This window comes from Triturus cristatus, chromosome 4_1 (genome assembly GCF_964204655.1).
Source record: "Triturus cristatus chromosome 4_1, aTriCri1.1, whole genome shotgun sequence".
Taxonomy (NCBI): domain Eukaryota; kingdom Metazoa; phylum Chordata; class Amphibia; order Caudata; family Salamandridae; genus Triturus; species Triturus cristatus.
Genome location: NC_140585.1, coordinates 1,220,828,484 through 1,220,851,938, shown reverse-complemented (window position 1 = coordinate 1,220,851,938; position 23,455 = coordinate 1,220,828,484). Strand labels below are relative to the sequence as shown.

At 44.9% G+C, this 23,455-nt stretch overlaps 1 protein-coding gene across 1 annotated transcript in view; it reads left to right on the top strand.

The window, feature by feature from the left end:
- KIF5A (kinesin family member 5A) overlaps positions 1 to 23,455 on the top strand; it is an 800,696-nt gene that overhangs the window by 743,755 nt on the left and 33,486 nt on the right. The window contains exon 27 of the mRNA XM_085654600.1: positions 1,057 to 1,084. Within this exon, the coding sequence (XP_085510726.1) occupies positions 1,057 to 1,084 (28 nt within the window). The remainder of the gene's footprint in view (positions 1 to 1,056; positions 1,085 to 23,455) is intronic.

Sequence of the window (23,455 nt, the reverse complement as noted above, 5' to 3'; positions counted from 1 at the left end):
GGAAAGTAGGATGGTGTCAGCATAGTGGGTACTTTAATAAAAGTTCTCCAAATCAGGACAATGCATAGCATAAAGCCACACAATGGGAATATGAGCAGAGAGGTCTAAACCTCCCAGAGTCCAATGGGTATCTGCTCTAAAGACTAAAGTTTGGCCACCAATTAAACGCACAGAACATTCAAGAATTCCACTTCATAATTCCAGTTGTTTTCCACCTTCTCACAGTAGAAATTGGCAACTTCACTTGTTTTTCCCACCCTAAAGTTTCAACATCAAGCCAGCCTTGGACGTTTCTGTGCTCCTGATACAACACAAATAGGAGGCTTCTCATAGTTCGTTAGTGCCTCTCATTCTTGCCAAAGGTTTTCCTCTCAGATCTCACTATCTCTAATACACAATACGCCTTTCATGAGCTATGAAATCATATGAATGCACCTGCAAGAGAAAGAACATTGCATTGCAAGCAAAACTTTCATGTTGAAGGTTAAACATTAGGGACCAAATGCTTAAGGCCTTAGGGTAAACTAACTTAGTAAAACAGTCAGTGTACGCGGTAAATACATGCTTATATATGCACCTACGATTATAGAATTAATACAAACATTAATAGATGAGTACATGAGTACATAAGAAATACAATTTCGGAAAAAGCAGTATAACTCAAAGTACACAAATGTAAGTGTAAATGAGAACTACAATTTATAACATTATAATGGAAATATTAGAGCACACATCTATATGAATGACTAGTTTCTAGAGGGAATAGATTCCAGCAGTATGTTTGGTGCTTTACTTCACACTAATAAGGTTAAGGAAGGGTGGCACACAGTAGATACATTGTTCTAATGCAAGTAAGTATTGCTTGTTTGATGAGGTATAGGAGTGGAGCTTAAATTGTGTGTCTCCCGTTCCGAAGTAACAAGTATATTTACTCAGCAAAAATTCAACATGATGAGGACTGTGATATTGGCATGGCAACCGGTTCTGACAATGTTCTCATCTTCTGTTTACATGTTCCTCTAATCTCTGGTAATTCCCTTGATCCGGCGGATTCAGGCAATGCTACAGACATCAATGATAACAGGTGAGGCATCAGCATGTTTCTGGGAGGTGCTGTTCTTTGTGTTTTACATTGCTGTTTTCACGTTCTCAGTACATATACAAAAATGAATTCACACAACAGCCTTTGTCACAGGCTCTGAGCCTCTTGGAGCTGGCAAATGATTGGCTAATACATATTAAGCATAATAGAGTATGGCTTGATGTGATCCATCCATATTTGGTTTAACAGGTGCATGTCACTTTCATATTTCTACTCCAAATGTACTCTACTGAATGTTTACTGTGTGTACCTTTGTGTGTTTGCATGTAAGAATTTGACCTTCCTGATTCAACAGCAACGGCTCTATGTGTGGTATATGTATTTATTCAACTTCCATCCTGTAAGCTTCTTGGCAAAATAGGGTATAACAGCAAAAGCTAAAACGAAAAAAGAAGAAATAGCACAACGCACTTTTAAACCTTTTAACTACCGTACAAATCACGTGAAAATGTACTGTTTACAAAGCCAGAATTCGAGTCATTTTCTGAACCTAATCAAACTAGACACATCCCACAAGGAAAAAAGAGAACATTTTCTAACCGGTAGTCACTGTCTGTCACCGTGAAACTCCTGTCCTAAAGGTCACAGGTCTAGTTTTCGGTAACCCTGGGCGGCCAACTACGCTACGCTTGCGTAGTTTGCGTAGTTTGTGCTACTTCGTGCTACGCGAATTGCAAGTAGCACAGTGCAAAAACGCGTAGCGTAGCGTAGTTGGCATTTTTTGCTCGCTCGTGGTCCTCAACGTCAGTTTGGCGACCGCGAGCGAGCAAAATGACATCACAGCGAGACTTTTTCCTCGTTCGCGATCAGCAACATCAAGTTGGCGATCGTGAGCGTGGAAAATAAACCTCCCGGCGAGATTCTCAACGCGGGGAGGTCAGGTTTCTCATTGCGAGTGGTCGCGTATGCTCGCAACCGCTCGCGATGAGAAACTACCAGTCCGCGTTGAGAAAGCTGCCGCTCAAGTAAAAATCTACTTGAGCGGCAGAAAGCGACAGCTCGCACTGTGCGAGATGCCGTTTTCAATGATTGCACTGTGCGGACAAGCATCCGGCACTGTGCAATCATCCCGAACAGCGCACTGCGCAGTTCGCGTAGCGCTACGCGTATCTCGCGTAGTGCGAAGTGCACTTTGCGTAGCTACGCAAGACTTTTTCCTCGTTCGCGATCAGCAACATCAAGTTTGCGATCGCGAGCGTGGAAAATAAACCTCCCGGCGAGATTCTCAACGCGGGGAGGTCAGGTTTCTCATTGCGAGTGGTCGCATATGCTCGCAACCGCTCGCGATGAGAAACTACCAGTCCGCGATGAGAAAGCTGCCGCTCAAGTAAAAATGTACTTGAGCGGCAGAAAACGACAGCTCGCACTGTGCGAGATGCCGTTTTCAATTATTGCACTGTGCGGACAAGCATCCGGCACTGTGCAATCATCTGCGCAGTTCGCGTAGCGCTACGCGTATCTCGCGTAGTGCGAAGTGCACTTTACGTAGCTACGCGTAGCACTACTACGCAAACTACGCCCTGGGTTAGTTTTCGGTACCATTCGGAGAGCAGAATTCTGGCTCAGCAAGGTACATGCCACTTAAGTGAACTGCCTACAATTCAGGAGTGCTGCATAGATGGCCTTGTTAACACCCCCAACCCCACTCAGCGTCTTGAGAACCTAACGTGTGAGTAGTTGCGCTTTACTGGGAACCTGATTGATTTAACAATGGTCATTAGCTCGAAAATAATCCTACTGTGGGTGGGAAGACAGTGTAACGTTCCCAACCTCAAAGCGATATGATTCCACTTGGACTGACCCACTACCAAGATTACTGCAGCATGCTTGACCACCAGCAGGTGATGAATATTTTTTATGGAGTCTCACGGTAAATGGCATGGTTGTAATCCAGTCATGTTGGACTATAGCAGGAATACTGCCTGCCGGTAAACTACCTTCACCCCGCATCCATGACCCCACATGCTGTCACAACACGGTCGTAACAACGACCGCGTTGTGACAACGCATGCCATTACTCCACAAGTCGTTACAACGACTTGTGGAGGGGGTAGAAGGTGTTGGATTTAAAATCCAACATCTTCCCTACAGTCCGCACAGACTGGAGTTGGAATAGTAAATTTTACTATTCCAACATCCAGCGCCCCCCCTCCGCAAGTCGTTGTAACGACTTGCAGGGTAATGGTATGCGTTGTCACAACGCGGTCGTTGTAAAGACCGCGTTGTGACAGCATGCGGGATAATGGTATGCAGAGTGAAGAGGCATATTCCTGCCTGCCACATGTGGTTGTGGATCAGTTCAGCACGTTATCACCTTCTTCAGGATCTTGAGTTGTAATAAGCAGAATATCTTCGAGAAGTCAATAACTGAAAAATAAGGTACAGAAAATGCAACTGAACTCTCCTAATGGTTTTAAATGCTTTCTTCGCTTTCATATCAATACCTTCTAAAAATATAAAAAGAAAGTTGTGAAAAAACAAGTGCTAGAGTCTTTGGAAACCTGTTTCTTCAATGAATTTTAGACCAAGGGATAGGTCCTGATTATGAGCAATTTATCAAGCAAAGAAGAGGTGCCCATGATCTCTACCAAAACCACCTTCTAGGTGGCACTGTGTGCAGTCGAGAAAAAAGCACAGTTTTTGTAAGTTTAAGCTTCAACATATGTTTTGACAGCCATCACCATCTGATGAAGAGGCAGTAGGCTCTAGAGGGCATGGTTCTGGACCTCTGCAACACCATCACGCTTTTTCAACAGCACGAAAATCAACTGGGTGCCATGACTATACATTTTTGTCTATGTTTATGTTTATATACTTACTTATACAGCACACATCCAATCACATGGACAGCCACTGAGGGGCATTTTGTAATGATCATTGCAGAACAAGAACGGCCAGAAAGTTGGATCCAGCACCAAGTTTTTAAGAGAATAGATACGGTTTCAGTTTTTTCCAGAATCTTAGAATATTAGACTCAGAATGAATGCTGAGAGGAATGCTAACCACAGCTTGGCCCCTAAAAGTCCTACCACCCAATATTTGAGTCCTGATTTTTGGTGTGGCAGAAAGCACCAGATTTTTAAATCATAGGGCACGACCAAGCCAACTAATACATTTCTTGATCAGGGAGGATGGACTAAGTTGTAAATCCTGTATGCCATACACGCTGAGTTGAACATAATTCGTTTATGAACCCAAAGGCAGTGGAGTTAGTTATGTTAAGAGGTCATACCCTCATATTTCTGTAAGTAATTGTGTTATTTGTTGAAGGGGTGAGAACCCACTTCAATAAATACTGACAATCCGTATCAAGGTGAACCACAAAAGTCACTAATTAAGCCTGTTCTTAATCCTCTGGTAGCTTGGCACAAAAACAGCCAGGCTTAATTTCGAGGCAATGTGTAAAGTATTTTTGCAACATTCAAACAGTAAAAAAAAGTGAAAACACAATTTGAGAAAATCCCAAAACCAATTTAGAAAAATAGAGTATATTTGACTAAATAGAATCACACCACAAAGACAAATGTCCAATCAGTAGAACCAGTGTTATGAGTTTTTAAAGTTTTAGACAAAAAAAGCATCAATTGTGAATGTCTGGTCCTGCTGGACAGGCGCAAAGTCACAAGTTCAGGCTGACTTAGATGAGTGTAGGCTGGGTACAGGACCTGATTCAGCCCACTGAATGTTGCACCTCCAGCCCTTGGTGTGGGGTTGTGCGTTTCTGCAATGCTCTGCTTTGGGTGCTTTGAGGTCAGTGATCCAGAACTGTGCGGTGCTGCAATGTGAGCCTCTACATTGATCTGCATCGGATCCAGTGAAGCCGTCGATTAGGAGCTGCACTGTGATGCGATGTGGGGCTTTGCATTGCTCTGCATCAGATCTGGTTGTGCCGCCGATCAGAACCTGCACTGTGCTGCTATGTGAGGCTAAGCGTTGCACTGTGCCGCATCCGGAGAAAACCTTCAGTTAATCATGGAGCAGTACACACTAATTCCAGCAGGGTCCAAGACCTTGCAGTACCTTGAGGACAGCACTTGGGAGTCAGGACTCACTCCCACAAAGTCCAGCAAAAGGCACCAGGTCAGGTCCAGTTAGATAGGGGCAGCTGAAAAGTTGGAAAGGCCTCTGGAAGCATGTTGTGTCCCTGTAGCTCAAACAGGATGTCATCCAACTGACCCTTTGAGTCACTTCTAGGGTCCTGAGTTCAAGGCAAGTATGTCCAATATTCCTTCCTCAGACAACAGGACAGTCCTTCTTCTGAATCTTTTGATTCTGAATGTTCTGATTTCAGGTTCTGGTGTTGCCACTTTTATGCCCAGTTCCATTCTGTGGGTACGGGGCATTCCCTTGTCTACTCCAAACAAGTTCTGGGCAGTTCTTCCTTCTTCCCTAGGTTTGGCTGCAGCCTGGCCAGTGGGACAAAAGGCAGGGGTAGGCCTGGTGTCAGGTTCCATCGTGTGTGCTGGGGCAGGTTCCCTTGCAGTGTAATCAGGGCAGGGCACTGTTTCTCCCCAACCATCCTGTCAGGAAGACCCACACCCCCCTACATCCAGGCCCCTTTGTCCATTTCCCAGTGGGAGAACCCCCAGCAGTCCAAGAGCTACTGACAACTCGTAGCAAGACCGTAAAAACATTAGGCAGGGAAATGCCAACTTTCTAAAAGTGGGATTTCCCAAAAAATGATTTAAAATCCGATTTTACCATTAAAGAGAATTTTAAATTATAATTAAAATGAGTGGAAGAAGTATATTTGTAGCTGCTCCCAAACTGTTTTTTCACTTACTAAATGTAATAAGACAAACCAGTGTTAGTCTATAGGAGGCCAGCCTTTCCACAGAGTAAAACGAGTTTGGAGGTTTTTCATGCACAGGACATGTAAAACATCAAATAAACTGTCCTACTTTTTAAATACCATGCATCCTTCCCTCTGAGCAGTAAGGGCTTAGGCTGGTGGTAACTTCTAAGTATTAAAAAGGAAGGTTTAGGCCTGACAAAAGGTTTATTTTGACAGGTCTAAATTACAGTTTAAAACGTTTCTGCAGGCTACGGTAGCAGGCCTGAGATATGTTTTAGAGAGGTACTCTAGTGGGTGGCACAATGAGCGTTGCAGCCCACAAGTGGCATTTAATTTACAGGCCCTTAGTACAGAGAGTGCCATAAACTTGGAGTATAAGTAATTTAAATATGCCAATCATGTATATGCCAAATGTATATAATTTAAAGGGCATAGCACACACACTTTACTTCTATTTAGCAGTGCACAGTCCTGTGGCCAACAAAAAAATTGAATCAGCAGCAGAAGGCAAAAATCTCGGGTACCTTGCAGAAAGGACAAATTCCAAACAACTTCCATAAGTTGAGGATGAGTCTTACTCATCCTTCGTTGATCCTTGCCGCCCTGTGTGTGGCCTTGTGGAGGGGGCAGTACATCAACCAGCATCCTGTGCCCCTGGGACAAGAGGCTTAGCACTACAAAGCATGCTTGTTTTCCCTGCAGTGCAATCTAATAAATATTCTGGTGCTGGTACACGGGATGCTCACTAGGTAGAAGGCTGGTAGCACTATGTGGGTATTGTCATGTATCAAGGAAAATTATAAATGCTTGCATTTTGGAGGGAAGCCTGGATATTATGACTCCCCACCCTCCTGACAACCCAATTCACCACCCGCTAAAAAGAAAAGAAAGGGGAATCCTGGTACTGCCCAAAAGTCAGGCTTCAAGGGCATAAAAGCTCTGAATGCAATGTTATGGCAAGGGGTGGGATGAGCTAGGCTGAAGCAGCCATACCTTATCGCCTGTCATTCTTTTATCATTAAGAAAGTTACTGATCTTATGAAGTCTTTTATAGGTAAGGGTACAGATTTTATGGTGCGGGTTGACAGCAAGTTAACACATATTGAGAATGAATTACAAGGTGGGCATGGGAGGAGGGTGGAATATATACATAAAAGTTTAGTCTTGACGACACAGAAAGCGCTACTAAGTTTTCAACCATCAAACCCAAGGTATGGTCTGATAATCATCATGTCTTGAGTAGTCTGAAAAGTCCCAAGTTCATATTCGATGAACCTTGTAAGGATGGAGAGGTGGAGAGCTGCAGAGAAGCCCAAAGTAAGCACAGTGAGACCATGTAGTCTAGGAAAAAGCATGTTGAGAAGAGTGATCGGTCAGCTAGATTTGACATATCCCCACAAACAACCCCATATGTTGGAGTTCTAGTGAAGGTACAGGAGCTCCAACCTCAAAGGGTAAAAAATTGGGTCCAACTAAAAAATAAAGCTGTTCACTGGCTAGGAAATAAAGTGAGCCTTCATAGTAGATTATATGTCAATGTCATATTGAACTGCAGAGTGTCCCAGATAGGCAGACTGGAAAACGTATTAGTGGGTAATGTATAATTCGAATTTAAATCACCAGCACTGGTTAAATATCTTCACTCCAGATTGTGTGATAAGCAGTATGGTAATTCTGAAATTAGAGTGGTCCCTTTATAAAATTAGAGTGGTCCCTGTGGGCTTCTTTTAAAAAACACCTGCGAAACGTCAAGGTTGTTGAAAGGCATCGGACTGCCGAGGTCTTTCACCTTGCCATCTCCTACAGATTCCTGTTCCTGACGCTAATACATCAGTTCAGTGACTAGTACCAAGTTACATGAGACAGGAAGACAAGCCCAAGGAGCCAAGTGAGGAGGGGTGTATATGGTAAGTCGGGTAACAAGGATATTGAAATGTATGATATTGTGAATAAAAGCTTGCAGAGTGGCATAGACAGAAAGAGGGGCTTAGCATGAGATGGAGGAAAAATTGGTTAGTAGTACTGGCACATCGAACACAGTAAAGATTTCGTATTGGTACATTGCAGGTTTCAAGAATAAAGTGGGTAAGTGTGAGTGTCTGAGTTTTGTAAAAGGAACAGTGATTCTTTGCCTGCAGGAGACTTGGGCTTTCCCCACTCCATTTTGAAATGTTGTTGCTGCCTATCATACTCCCTCACAACCTGCCATGACTGAACGCCCTAAGGGGGTGCGGGGGTGCTTTGTATCTTCTTTTGTGTGAACCTTAAGGAGAAAGTGTTTTTAAGTATCTTGATCCCCCCTATTACCAACGTATTGAGTTACAGATTGATAGAGATCACAGAGTAGTCCTAATTAACTACTACAATTGCCTTTTCAACCAAGATAGAAGGTGGGTGATCGCCGGGTTGGACAAAGAGATCAAGACGTGTTGTGATAAAGAGAGATATGAGACTTATATTCTCTGTAGAGGGAATTTTAATGCCCATTTGCATCCTCTACCAGCCAAACTAGTCTGTGGCTATTGGACTCCAATGACGGGGGTAAATATATTTCACCCACAACATGTATGGGGAAGAAAATAATAAGTGTTTAAGGAGCCACAGATTGGCTTTTGCCAGTGAGGAATTCGTCCCCCTGAAGGAGTTCTGCTCCACGAGGAGGTGGGACCACAGTTGACTTTTGTTCTTGTATCTGAGAACATGAAGGCCTGACGGGCTGGCAAATCTGCATCAAAGGTTTTAGTGACCATCTTCCGCTCAGCACTAGGCTTCAAGAAGGGTGTAGGTGGGGGGGGGTCTCCTTTTCTATGTAATGCCTAAATGACACTGAGTTTTCTTACTGTTTATAAATGCTGTCAAACTTTGATTGGTGTTATGAGACTGCACTAGATGGCTGTTCGATGGGGCAAGTTAGTTGAAAAGTGGGTTCGCGACCTTGATGAAAAGTGTGACTACAGGAGAGAACCACCCCGAACAGACCATGAAGCACCTAGCTAAATAGTTCTAGGTTATCATTAATTATGATACCAGTTGAGAGGTAGGTCCTCTGTTTATATCTAAGCCCACCCAGCACTTACTAATTGCAGTGTAGGGGGCATAGACACAACCCTGACTGATGCCTTAGATCCACGGCTGATTAGAGGCAGAAACATGTTGGCATAATTATTTGTACAGTGACGCATACAGGTCATTACACCTAAGTATGCCTCCTGTATTTTCCCCTTGGTAATCTTTTGATCAACCAGGGATACCACCAAATTAAAGGATTCTTTAGTGGATTATCCCATGGTTTTTTAAAGTCATAAACTGTATCTAAATCATTGTCCTGAGAGAAGAAATATCTAACAACTACCTTCAGAAAAGCCCCATTCTGAGGTCGAGTCCCCCGGTATTAACATCTTACCAGGGTGGGAAGAGGTGGCAAACGATGAAGCATGTCGCATTACATGAGTGAGTCATCCTCGTCCAATTCTTGGAATTGCCTTGAATTTAGGTAACAAACAACTAGCAGCACACAGAGAACTAATTGGGTTTGTGGGACTAACCTCCTGATTTGCTGATTAAGCAAACAGCATTTCTCTGAGGGTATCATGCCAATTTTTGTGTTTGTTTGAGTTAGTAAGGGCAGGCGTGAGCCCCATAACCCACCTCTTGTCTCCCCTTTGGGATGGTATATGTTCTGTGATATTCACACATTCTACAGTATGCCCATGAGCTCTGTCAGCTCATACAAATGATAAGCACATTGAGACAGCACTTTAAACTTGTATAAGTATGTGGCTTAAAAACCCCAGTAGTGTAGCAGTATCTTACATTGACCAGATCCGGGGATCTCACACTGGTGGAGGGTGAGACAGACATCTGAGCTCCAAGGTTGGGCTCGCTGAATGCCAGAATCCAGAAAATGAACCCAATAATTTCTGGACACTCCTAGGATATTCTGACTTGAAACACCTTTATGGAAGAAGCCCACTAGCAGCTGGAGAGGTATAAAGGATGGATCCCTGCTCAAAGGAAAGGTAAGGAGGAATAACTGGATTTGGGCCCGCTATAGTTCAGAGAAGAATAAGTAGCATTTTGCCACATGGTGAGACATTGTCACCCTGGTCCCCGTGCGGCACATCCTGAAGGAAGGCAAACATCTCCTGACTTTGTGCTTGCATGTGGCACTATGAGTTCCCCTACCTGGTCCATGTATTATTCTGGAAGGTGATGGGAGATGCTGAAAGTGACTACAAAGGACAACACAACTAAGAAGCACCTATAACTGCTTGGTGCTAAAGACGATCAGCCACAATTTCTTGTTTTTCCACACCATGATCACTGCTGAGATCCATAATGGCCTCTACATATGTTTGAGTGGTGGGCTTGAGCTTTGGGTCCAAGGATGATACAGAGAGGAAAATCCCATGGCCTGGCATGTGCGTGTGTGTGTTTGGCCTCAGGCTAACTGTGCGGGCAAGGCCCCTCCTCTCCAGACTCAGATTTGCATGACTTTGCAGATCAGTAAGCAACAGAGACATCTGCGGAGTGGGCGGTGCCATGGCCATGTCAGGGCAGCCCTTGTCAGCTTATATAGAGGCATATGCCAGTGAAAACCTTGCACACAAAGTCTCCAGCTTACAAGCAAGTGCAGGAATAGTGTGTGGAATACATTAAATTGCAGACACAGTGACAGTAACAAACTTATCAAATCCTGCACTGAATGTATGATCATGATATCCTTATCTACAAGAGTGTCTAGCAGTAGCATAAATAGAAATTGTCTAACTTCCTCTAAGGAATCACACAGTAATTCCTTGTATAACTGTCCACCATTTAGGCCTCTGTATTCCTTTATATTTCTTTGTGTAATAGTTTAATAGTTTTCCATATGTATTGATTAAAGTATTTTTTCTTTCCAACTAAAAGCACTGGTTGGACCTGAAATTGTTAATGGTTGGTTTTCTGCTTACCCGAGTTTTTAGTCTCAAACATCCTACATCCTTGAGCAAGCGTTTAACTGCTCTGCCTTGCTATCCCAGAGTCAAATGTTAAAGGCATGTACTTAGTAATCAGTTTTGGATTCAGGAGTAAGGTAATCCCAAAGAAGCCAGAGTTAAAAGGTTCTCATTTTCAAAATTTTAGTCCGGTACAACTTCTGATTGCCATGGGGCCCTCGAAAAAGTTGTCCTAGAAGCCTTTCTGAAAATTGACAAATAAAAAGGCCAAAAGGCATGATATTAATTGATATTATTCCTCAGGGGGAAACTTTGATAATATATGAGACATTTAAATCCAGTGAATCAATAAGACTCTTGAGCCCTAATTACAAGTGGCCTAATCGAAAGGGCAGTAACAGGAGTTAACAACCCTATCGGATTTATAAATTTGGTGGGACTTGCACAGCTTCTGCTAGAAGCAAGTGAAATATTGGAGGAAAACATGCAGCTTTCGACATGGGTAGTCCAATTACCACATTCTAATGGATTCTTCTAACTACAGATTCCTCAACTTGGAATTAATCCCCACGCGTGAAATCCAGAATCGTTTAGAGCAGTTCTCCTGCACACCAGTGGTGGCATTGTGTGGGTCCGTGGTGAAATTGTTCTGCTCCAGAACTTATTAGCAGAGCACCACTCATGCGTGCTGGTGTCAGATCCTGTCTTTGCATGCCTTTAGATCTGTATCAGGCGAATTTCTCATATCTCTGATCACATTTCCGACAAAAGTTTATCCAGTGTGCAAGGGAATTGCAACCTCCTAAAACCATCCAGTTTAGACTGTGCAGGGACTGATACAAACAGATGTATGTGATGAACTCTAACAAAGTCTGTGTTTGTGGTACCTTCAGGTTGAACCAGAATTCCAAGGCCTGTGGTAAACCATACCCAGATGAACCTGAAAGCCATGAGAACACAAAGCCTCCATGCCACGACCAGTCTAAGTTGAAAGGAAGGTCTCATTTCCACACCCAAAGTGATTCCCATGACAGGTCGTCATCGTGATTAAAATCTTCGGGTATGTTAAATTAAAAACACAGGAAATCTAAGCAAGAAATGGACCTTTCCTGCCACTTTAACTTAAAGGGTGCAAGTTCATCAACGTGCCATCTGGTCTCGCTCCCAATCTCCAATAGAGCTGATCCAGGTCTGTTGACAATGGTACTCCAAGTAGATTTCTTTGGGAAGGTTATGCGGCATATTTCGTGCACTTTACTAACTCTATCTGGCGTGCCCTTTGGCCCAAAGTATCTTCAAGGGCCTCCAGGTGGACTTTAGCCGGTGGGCCTGCCCTCGGTGCCTTCTGTGCTTCTTAGACCACTTCAGGTTCAGCACCAACTCCAGTGCTTGCTTTGGGTCTTGCACCATCTTCCACGCTGGTCCCACCCACATCAATGCCGATGCCATTGATGCTGGTTAAAGACATACAGCCTATTGTACTATCAGACTCCGAATGTAATCCACCACAACCTCGACTGAAGTCGCACACGGCGCCGAACAGCACGCTACCTCTTGGCAACCCATCTAATTCTGATATTTTGCTTTACCAAATTTTAGGCCCAGATGTGCTATAATTTGTCAAAGATTCTGAAAATGACAATTATAATGATGAGGACAATTTTGTTCCCCAATATGGTACAACTGGTACGAGGAGCTTCAGGATGCGAGTGAATTCAACACTTTACTTGATGCTGGTGTGGTTTCCTGGGTCCTGCTACAGAGGAAATTGCATCTTTAACTGCTGTGACACGCCACTAAAGTGTTAAACTTATAACTGCCAACCATGAAAATAAAAACTAACGTGTTGACTGAAGTGGTGCAACATGACCAGGCTCCCACGGTGTCATTGTTACCATTTAACAAAGTACTTTCTGACACACTTTTGGGTACCAGGGCTCAGCCCTCATCAGCACCTCCCGTTAATTAGGTCACCCATTGTCATTGCACAGCTCCTGGTGATCCTGCTTTCCTAATACAGCATCCAACTTCAGCAAGTCTGGTGGTGCAGGCATCCACCAGCAGGGTTAGCCCTAGTCTCTTTCCTACCACTCCTCCCGCTCATGAGTCAAAAAGAATAGAGATGTTTGGCAAGAGAATTTTCTCCTCCACAATCCTTGTTGTGAGATCTGTAAATGTAGGCTGTCTCCTCGACTGTTAATCCCATTCCCTTACAGATATAGTTGCTCAGGTTTTACCAGCTGTTCTGGATGAGCTTGGGACATCTCTTACATAAGCTATTCAGGACAGTTGCTCCGAAATTTGTGATACGCTCAGAACTGGACAACACTGATTATCTGGGACGAGCCATGGGTTCCAGTGAGGACATCCTATGCTTGCCTGGACGAGGTCCACAGGCTTCTCTAGGGATGTCCAGGCCTCTTTAATAGACAGGCCTTTTGCTAGATCTCACCTTTTAGGTGTCAAAGAGGGCTCATGCTTGTTTCAAGGATACAAAAGCCACAGCACGTTCCGTTGGCCTTCTGCTCCCACAAGGCAATTCCAACAAGTTTGCCCTCTCCATAGCTATGGTAGAGGTTTTCCCAAACATCAGTACCTGACTCCTCCTCCAGCCCAACAAGCTTATCAGCTCTTTTGAGGCAGAGGTTGTGGTTCTCAAAGATAACGAGAAGAGGAGAGCCAATGTGCAGCTCAGTCACCCGCCCCTCCAGCGGCTGCAACTGAAAAAACACTTTAGTGTGTCCTTGCTGGCACACAGCCACCCTGTCGGTGGCAGCATCCAATATTTCCTCCAAGGGTGGTAGTTAATCACAACAGACAAGTGGGTCCTTTCTTCCTATCCCCGCACCTCCAACTGCCTTTATGGCAACTGACGGAGGACCTTCTGTCCAGCTTACAGCAGGAAGTGCAGGCTCTTTTGGACACCATAGAGAGGAATCCAGCTTCGGAAGTAAAAACTGGGTGTTACTCCCACTACTGCCTTGTGCACAGGAAGGACTGAGGCCTCTCAACGCCTTCCTGCAGAAGGACAAATTCAAGATCCTCATGGTATCCCAGGTCCTATCTGCCCTATACTCTGGAGAGTGGATGGTGCTGTTGGACATGAAGGATTCATGTTTTTACATCCCCAACCTGCAGGCCCACAGACGCTACCTGGGGTTCACAGAGGGCCAAGAGCATTTTCAGTTTGCAATGCTCCCCTTTCACCTCACCAATATCCCTCTGGTATTCACAAAAGTGATGGCATTGGTCACAGCAGATCTACGGAGGTCAGCAGACCAGTCTTCTCCTCCCTAGATTACGGGCCCTTGAAGGTCGACTTGCCCCAGGCAGTCGTCAAACACCTACAAACAATAGCGGATCTCCTAAGATTGTTGGGGTTTACTATCAATGAGCCGTAGTCATACCTGACTCCTTCACGGACACTTTATTTCATCAAAGCCATCCGTGACACTATACAGCTTCATGCTTTTCTCCCAGAACAGAGAGTCCAGGACATACGGGCTATGGCCCTGATATTTCAGCCTCTGTTTGGATCCCAGTGCAAAAGACTCTCAGGCTGCTGGGATTGTTGGCCTCCTGCATCCTGCTCATGATGCATGACACATGGCACATGCAGGTTTTGCAGTGGGACCAAAAATCCCAGTAGGCACAACATCAGGGAAATCTCTTGGATTGTATCCAGATTTTAGAGTAGACTGCAAAAGATCCGCAGTGGTGGCTGCAGCACCAAGATTGGGTCAGCGTAAGGCACCCCTCCTTAGCCCACCCAGAGCTGATGGTGGTCAGAGATGCATCACTGCTGGGTTGGAGAAGCTATCCGGGAGAAGCGGAGATCAGAGGTCTCTAGTCTCCAGCAGGAAATCAACTCAACATCAACTTGCTGTTAAGGGCAGTTCACTTGCTGTTGAAAGCCTTCCTGGCCACCATTAAACGAAGGCTGGTGCAGGTGCTCACAGACAATATCACTGTCATGTTGCACTGCAACAAGCAGGATGGGGTGTAGTCATAGGCCCTGTGACAAGGAGGCCATGTGTCCTGGAAGTGGCTGGACTGCTGAGGGATTTCTCTGGTGGTGAACCATCTGATAGGATGTTTAAATACCAGGGTGACCAAACTCAGCTGAAGGCACCTAGCGGATTATGAATGGCACATTGCATCTGATGGTGGCACAGGCCATCTTCAAGCAATGAGAAGAACCCTGGCTGGATCTTTTCACCACAGCACAGAACACACAATGTGAGCACTTCTGCACGCTGGAGTTTCCAAAACAACTCTCGCCTTCAGGCAAGAGTGGAGCTCCCCATCACTGCCTCGACTGTCCTGAGTTCTGCAGAAGTTCAGGAACAACTGGGCCGAAGTCATCCAAGTGGCACCAGATTGGGCCAGGAACACCTGGGCATGAGCATCTCTCCTCCAATCAAGCTGCCTCTTTGGGAGGATCTTCTATTGCAGCAACAGGGCAGGCAGCTGCACCCACGCCTGCACACTTTTAATTTCCATGCTTAGAGACAGAGCAGCAACGTTGACCTGCTTTAACTTCCATCTCGGGGTTATTGATGTCCTCTTCAGGCTGCTAGGTGTCCCTCCACAAAATCAGTGTGTGCCAGCCATTGGGACAAATTTGTGGATTGCCATGGCACCCAACAAACTTTACAGGCAAAGTTTTTTTTTATTTTTTTTATTTTATAAAACCTTTATTTAAACATTATCCGTACATACAGTAAGGAGCTTTGTAGTATTATTACAGATATAAGATAACACATCAGCATTTCTTCCAGAGATATCGAGCTCCAGCATGGCAAGACTTAACAGAGCATGCATATCTATATACAATCCTGGCAACTCTTCTGGTGGGACATGTTGACTGCAGGTGCCTTAAAAGTACTATGCGCACTCACCCCTTAATCCTGGTTTAATTACCTTCACCCGGGGTTGTGCGACTGTCTGGGACAGGCCCGAGGCGTGGTCCGACACCAAAGAGCGGGGGCCAGCCAGGCTCATGTCGTGGGCACCGGTTTCCGCCCCCAATGTGTCACCACCCTGCGTTTAGCCAGCACCAGCAGCACTGCAATCAGTCTTCGGTGTGCGTCCGGAGCGTCTTATACAAAACCAATCCAGCATCGTTTAGGTGTCAGTGAAAAGGGAGCCCCAGTCACATCAACGAATATTGCACCTACGTCCCGCCAGTATCGCGCCACCCCAGGGCATGACCAGGCCAGATGGGGGGAAACAACCTTTACAACGCAACTATTACAACGCACTACACTTACAACGCATGCATTACAACGCAACATCCTTTACAACGCATGACACTACAACGCATACCATTACAACGCAGACACTACATCGCATGTCACTACAATGCAGGCATTACAACACATATTATTACAACGCATACCATTACAATGCATACCATTGGAGTTAGAATATTAATTTTTAACCCCTACACTATCCAACACTTACCCTACTGTTGCACCCCCTGGAGTTAGAATAGTAATTTTTAACCCCTACACTATCCAACACTTACCCTACTGTTGCACCCCCTGGAGTTAGAATATTAATTTTTAACCCCTACACTATCCAACACTTACCCTACTGTTGCACCCCCTGGAGTTAGAATAGTAATTTTTACCCCTATACTATCCAACACTTACCCTACTGTTGCACCCTCTGGAGTAAGAATAGTAATTTTTACCCCTATACTATCCAACACTTACCCTACTGTTGCACCCTCTGGAGTAAGAATAGTAATTTTTACCCCTATACTATCCAATACTTACCTTAAATACAATGTAACATTATGCGTTGTAATGGTATGCGTTGTAAAGGTAGTATGCGATGTAATGGAATGCGTTGTAAAGGTAGTTTTTAAAAATGCGTTGTAGTGTCATGCGATGTAATGGAATGTGTTGTAGTGGATGTTGCGTTGTAAAAATTGCATTGTAAGTGCATGCGTTGTAAAAGTATGCATTGTAACATCATACATCCCATATGGGCAAAGGTAGCAGGTCGAGTCGAGCAGTGCATGCAATCCGCATCATCCATCAATCCAATTCTATAGAGCTATGCAGGTGTGCAGTTTAATCTACGCATAAACTTGAAATGGATGAGTCTGATGCGGTAGTTAGGGGATACGCGTTTTGTCTGTGCACAACAATAGAGCCAGTCCACTTCAGATATCTCCTGCCCGAATTCCTCCTCCCAGGCCTTTCCTGCGCGTGAGGTGTCAACTGCGCGTTATGAGCCTACGCTGCGTCACGGTTGTGTGTATGTGTTCAAGTGCTGTATTGGTCAGAGGGACTGTGCCGTGCAGGACTCTACAAGTCACCCTAAGCTGGTAATATAGTAGTGTATCAGACAGTGGCGTCACTAGGGTTGGTGTCACCCGGTGCGGGTAACTCATGGTGTCACCCCTCACGACTTACTGCATGGACCTCCTCCGCCCGAGTCCGCCAGTGGACACAGTGGGCAAATAACGGGACCATACAGAATCCTTAGTAACATTTGTAAATGTAGGTCCTACATTTACAAAATGTGCCTGTTAACAACAGTGTGATAATGATTCATTAATCAGGTTGTACAGTGGGCTTCCTGCTAGTCAACAGTTTATTGGAATTTATAATATCATAGGTATGGTACTTTTTACTGGTGTTCCCACTATCCAGCAACACGATATATCAGTGGTCGAAGTGGGGGAAAAAAAATAGGGGAACTGTGGGCGGAGAATGAGAGGGCAGGAATAACCCAAGAATTTGATCAGTGGGCAGAGCCAGAGGCGTGGCCAGAATGCGCAAACATCCCAATTTTTTGTATTTGTTTGGTTTCACTGCCCAGTTTTATCAACCAATGGATACACATGATTATTTAAGGTTATAATGAGTTATTGACAGTAAAATGTGTTCACAAAGTGGAATATGCTTCTAATCACAGAATGCCCCCAAATACGATAAAATGTGGAAGCACAAGCCATTTGTCTACGAGCATTGGAGTTTCTGTCATCAGCACTTCTCCCTTTTCCAAAACAGCAGTTCAAACATGAATGGCTAAAAATCCTAGTTTGTAAAAGTTTTCTAAATAATAATGGCTCTTCCAAATTTGCCTCATAATGTAAGATCTGCAGCATGATCTGACCATTTAAACTAATAAATTATTTGTTGCTCAAACGTATCAAAAGTTAATAAAAAATGTGACTTGTGTTGCTGCGGAGTAGATGACAGTTAATAGCTCACTGTTCTATGTTAGGATTTTAACTTATAAACTGCAAGTAACAAAAGGTTCTCTCTGACAAAAGCAGTAGCCCACTGGCCTATTTACATTATGTGCACTTTGTGATCTGCATGGTACATGTTCTTTGCAGCAGGTACATTAACCCTCTGAGTACTTTTCCATGAGTCAAATCTTCCATTAGACAAAATTCCGATCTCTCTCTAGGAAGAACATTAATCACCAGAGTCATCATGACATTTTTATTGTTACCGAAAATTACTGGAGGCCAGGAAGGAGGCAGCAAGCGCTTTTAAAACCATAATGTACTTGCAAAAATGATGCCTCCACCTAATGTGAGCACCTGGTGCGGTCACACCGGTTGCACTGCCCTAGAGCTGGCCCTTATCAAGGGTCCTGTGATCTCAGTGACAGGGTCACTGTTCTAGGGTGTACTGCTTCATAGGCCTGCCCGCAAGACTGAAGGTGAACTTCAGTAGGAATAGTGGTGGACAAGCCTTGAAGGTTAACCTACACTTGTCATGATAGGGTTCACCTGCTGGTGCTACGACACCGGGGCTTCTAATGTCTTGCGAAGCCTTCTAAGGTCTAGAGATAGTGCTCTCTCAGGAGAGTGGTCTGGCGGACTGGTTATTAAGGCTGAACCTGGTTCCCCAGTTCCAAATTCAGCAGCTCTGGCCATAGTGCCACATCCTCTCCCCCACTGAACACCTTACTGCCCCACTGAGAAAAGCTCAGACTGCCTTCAAATACAACCCAATTGTTGCCAGCTATTAACACCTGGATACGGCTCAATTTAAATTACGCACTGGGCAAGAGCAATATGTGGCCTACAAAAAAAAGTGACAGCATCCTGGAAAAAGCAAACAATCATAGGGAATGCAAAATTTTGCAAACCATGTGAAATGTAAGCAGGAACAACATGGTTACCTTAACGCTTTTACACTCACTGTTCAGAAATCAGTGAGTGCTTTTGCCTGAAATGTTAAGGACATGACAACAGGGCCCTGAATGGACCCATTTCAATGGCCATTGCTTATATCCTTACAAAACGTAAGCAGTATGGTAAAAAAAGACAACATCCCTAGATACAGAGCAGCAGTACAAATTTTGTTTTTCAATCCTCACATTGCAGTACCTCCAGGATTGGTGCACTAGTTCCAAGCCCAGGGAAAACAAAGCCAAGACAACAAAAATAGCGCTTCACTGGCAAACTCTGTAAAAGTAGCGCTAATGTGTTTGGGTGTGAATAAAATCAATCTGGACAGTTTGCTACCACTCTGTCTTACTTTATTTAGTTATTTATTTTTCATATTTTTAAACTTTTATTCCCGATGCTGCATTTTGGAATTTAATGTCAGAAAAATACGACATTGATTTCCGGCAAAAGTGCTTTTCTTTTTTGGATCCATTTCACAGGGAAGCAAATGAAAGAAAGAAGAGGATACAGTGTGCACTGCGCACAGGCACGTCCTCCTCCTAAAAGGTTAGGTTGCTCTGCGCACACCGGCCCTGTTGGTGTCACCCCATGTGAGGGTGTCACCTGGTGCGGTCCGCACCCCCCGCACCTCCATAGTGACGCCGCTGGTATCAGAGAAGGTTAATGGTCTTTCCCCTGTGCCGGTAAATGGGGGGAGAAATGTGACTCCGGGGTATAGGTCAGCGAACGTGCGTACACCCAAGGTCTCTGCGAGGAGTGCTGCACCTTTGTCCTGCAGCGGGGAGAAGGCCGGATTTTTCGCCGCCGGCACTGATGGCGCATATAAGCCCTCTGTTCCAAAATGCTTGCGGATGCTGTCCCATGTTTACAGGCAAAGTTGTCTGAAGTTTTATTGTTTGTTCTGTCCCTAGCCCAGCAAGGATTTGTCTCGGGCACTGTTAAGGGCTACTTTTCAGCTCTTAGGGTCTTCTTGCAGTTGCTGGGTCAGCCTTCGTTATTCAGATCACTCATTGCGTTGAAGTTTTCAAAAGGTTTGCAACATTTGATTACTCTAAAACCCTTTGTGATGCCCCAGTGAGACTTGAATTTAGTCCTCACTTTTTTGATGCGCATCCCGTGAGACTTCTAACTTCAAATACATTATTTCTCATTGCCATCAGGGACATCTTAAGGATTTGGGGGGCCCTGGGCCAAACATATTTTGGGGGCCCCTGTTCAGGACACCTTTGAATTTATGATCTAATTTGAGCCCCTGTTTCCCACGCAGTTTCCGCTTCCTCAGCTGCGCTAGCGATCCAGTTTGCATCATAGGCATAAGCCTATATATTCCCGATGTAAATGGACATGTGCAGCTTACAGGTGTAGGATTCAGGGTTTCCTGCCCTGCTACTACGTTTTTAATACTTTTTAAATTGTATATGTGTGGCTGAATTACTCTGTGCTTTTTAACAATTTCTCCTACCTATGCGCCCTTGCACTTTACTTGATTCTGCTTGCCAGCTCCTCCTTAGCTGCTCCGATTCGCATTTCGGTTTTCCTCCAGTCCTGGTCCGCTGCTGCTGATACGCCGATTGTGTGGAGGGCTGGGGCTACTATTTGGCTACTCACTTCCGCCCACGCAGTTTCCACTTCCTCAGCTGTGCTAGCGATCCAGTTTGTATCAAAGGCATCAGCCTATATATTCCCGATGCAAACGGATGCGCGCAGCTGATAGCTGTAGGATTTAGTGTTTCCTGCCCTGCTACTAGGTTTTTATTACTTTTTAAATTGTATATATCTGGCTGAATTACTCAGTGCTTTTTAACAATTTCTCCTACCTATGCGCCCTTGCACTTTACTTGATTCTGCTTGCCAACACCTCCTTAGCTGCACCGATTCGCATTTCGGTTTTCCTCCAGTCCTGGTCCGCTGCTGCTGATACGCCGATTGTGTGGAGGGCTGGGGCTACTATCGGGCTCCTCACTTATGCCTATGCAGTTTCCGCTTCCTCAGCTGCGTAGGCGATCCAGTGTGCATCATAGGCATTAGCCTATATATTCCCGATGCAAACGGACGCGCTAAGTGGACGTGCACAGCGGGTGCACCGCTGGCGCCGAAGGTAAGCTTGTTTGCGCCCGGAGGCGTTCGGCGCTGGCCATGCTGCCCAGTTCCCCTCCGGTGAGTTTCTTCCACTATATTGCAATAGGGAAAAACTGCTTAGCCTTAGGCGGCTACCATTATGTCGCTGTACAGCCGCTGATCCGAGGTTGGAGGTAGACTTTCGATGCAATAATTGCAACTGGACTCTCCTCCAGCCCAGGAAACTCGCACCCAATATCCTCCCACGCAACAATAAGTGTAAAAACAATAAGAAAACAGAGGACTTAAAGGCCACCCTTTAAAATTGTCGCTCTATACAAAAGCATGAACCATACATTTATGGCCTACTTTTAGACTAACAGTCTGATCCTTTTATTTCTCACTGAGACCTGGCTGTCTGAAGCCTCCAACCCTACTATCACCTCGGCCATCCCTACGGGTTATAACATTCTTAGGAGGGACCGATCGATTGGGAAGGAGGGAGGTGTTGCCATAATTTACAATAAAAAAGTAGACTGCTTAGGCTTCTGCTGTACCTTATCCCCCCATCATAGCATAGCTGGATTTCTGATTTACAGACCTCCTAGTGCTATTGGAAATGTTATTACTACACTTAATATAGCCACCACCTCCCTGGCCTTAAAATACAACAACTGCCTCATTCTGGGATATTTCAATATACATATGGACAATGGAAAAGACCCTCAAACAATTTCCTTGTTGGAGGCGCTGCAGGCATGCAACATGTTTCCATCTGTTTCTTTGGCCACCCATGAGAAGGGCCATACCCTAGACCAAATCGTTCACAACTTTGACATATCAGTAAGCCTACCTCTTCCCATTACCTGGTCTGACCACCTCCTATTAAAATTCGTCATTCCCAACTCTGCCACAGCCCCTTGAGCTAACACAGGGCAGAGGGTCTCTAATTACAGGACGTTCCATAAAATATCCATTCCGATGTTAGCAGACGCCCTCGGTCGTTCCTCACCAGAGCTGTCTAGCTGCCCCGACTCGGACGCCCTCTCAATAGATTCATGGCTCCGAACCAACATTGATGCAGTGGTACTGGTTGTTTGCTGCTCCTCAAAGAGGTCAGCCCCACCATCTCCATGGTTTAACGATTCCCTTAGATCTCGCAACAGAAATTGTGGAACAATTGAACGGAAATGGCGTAAATCCTATCTACCTGAGGACAGGAAGGTGTATAAAGACACCTTAAAAGCTCATTACATTCTCGTGAAGGCAGCCAAGAAAAACCTCTTTCAAACCAAGATAGAAAATGCCCAAAATAAGAGTAAGGAAATCTTTAGCATAGTTAAATCCTTTACTGCCCTGAGAGCCGGCACAAAGGAAGGGCCATGCACTGAAGAATGGTCTAAGTAAATAGTTGAATTCTTCCACAAAAAGATCTCCATGATCCAACAAGCCTTCACTAACATCTCAGAGGAAGAACTGACCTTCTACCTTAGTTCTAATAGCAAATTTCACCTCTTGGATCCTACATCTTTACTAGCTTTCCCTGAGTATCAGCTTGAAGAGTCACTGACCCCTCTCCAAAGCATTAAGTCTGGCTCTCCTACTGACCCATGTCCAGGGAATATCTTGAACCTATTAGCTCCCACCATAAACCCCACAGTAAACCAGCTCTTTAATGCTTCTCTCTCCTCAGGCAACATGCAGAAATTATGGAAGAATGCTAAGATTCTTCAACTGAAAAAAAGGCTAACGCCAAACCGACGGACCGTGCCAACTACAGGCCAATCTCCCTTCTTCCGACCCTCTCCAGAGTACTAGAGAAGCATGTAAACAAGGCCCTCCAAAAACACATTGAAGATGGGAAGCTCCTTCATGAGTCCCAATCCGGTTTTAGGGCTAACTACAGTATGGAGTCCACTCTGCTGGAAGTGACTGAATTTCTCAAGGGTAAGCTGGACCAGGGAGGCAAGACTGTTCTGATACTGCTCGATACATCGGCGGCCTTCGATATGGTCCCACATGAGAGGCTCCCGGAGAGACTTGCTAACATCGGTCTGGGGGGGGGCCGCCTTTACAATGGATGTCATCCTTCTTGGCAAATAGATCTCAGGACATCTGGCTCCCCCCTTTCTCATCCCCAGTTCCGGCCATGAATGTAGGTGTCCCTCAGGGCTCCATTCTCAGTCCTACCCTTTTTAATATATATCTATCCCCCTTGCTTTTCTGGTAGAGGAAGAGGGCGCCAAAATTGTTTCCTATGCTGATGACACTCAGCTGATTTTTACGTGTGAAAAAGGAACCGACTTTGACGGGGCAATGATTAGGTCTTGCCTCACAAAGGTTTTTAACTGGCTTAAGATCAATCAGCTGAAGTGCAATCCTGACAAAACTGA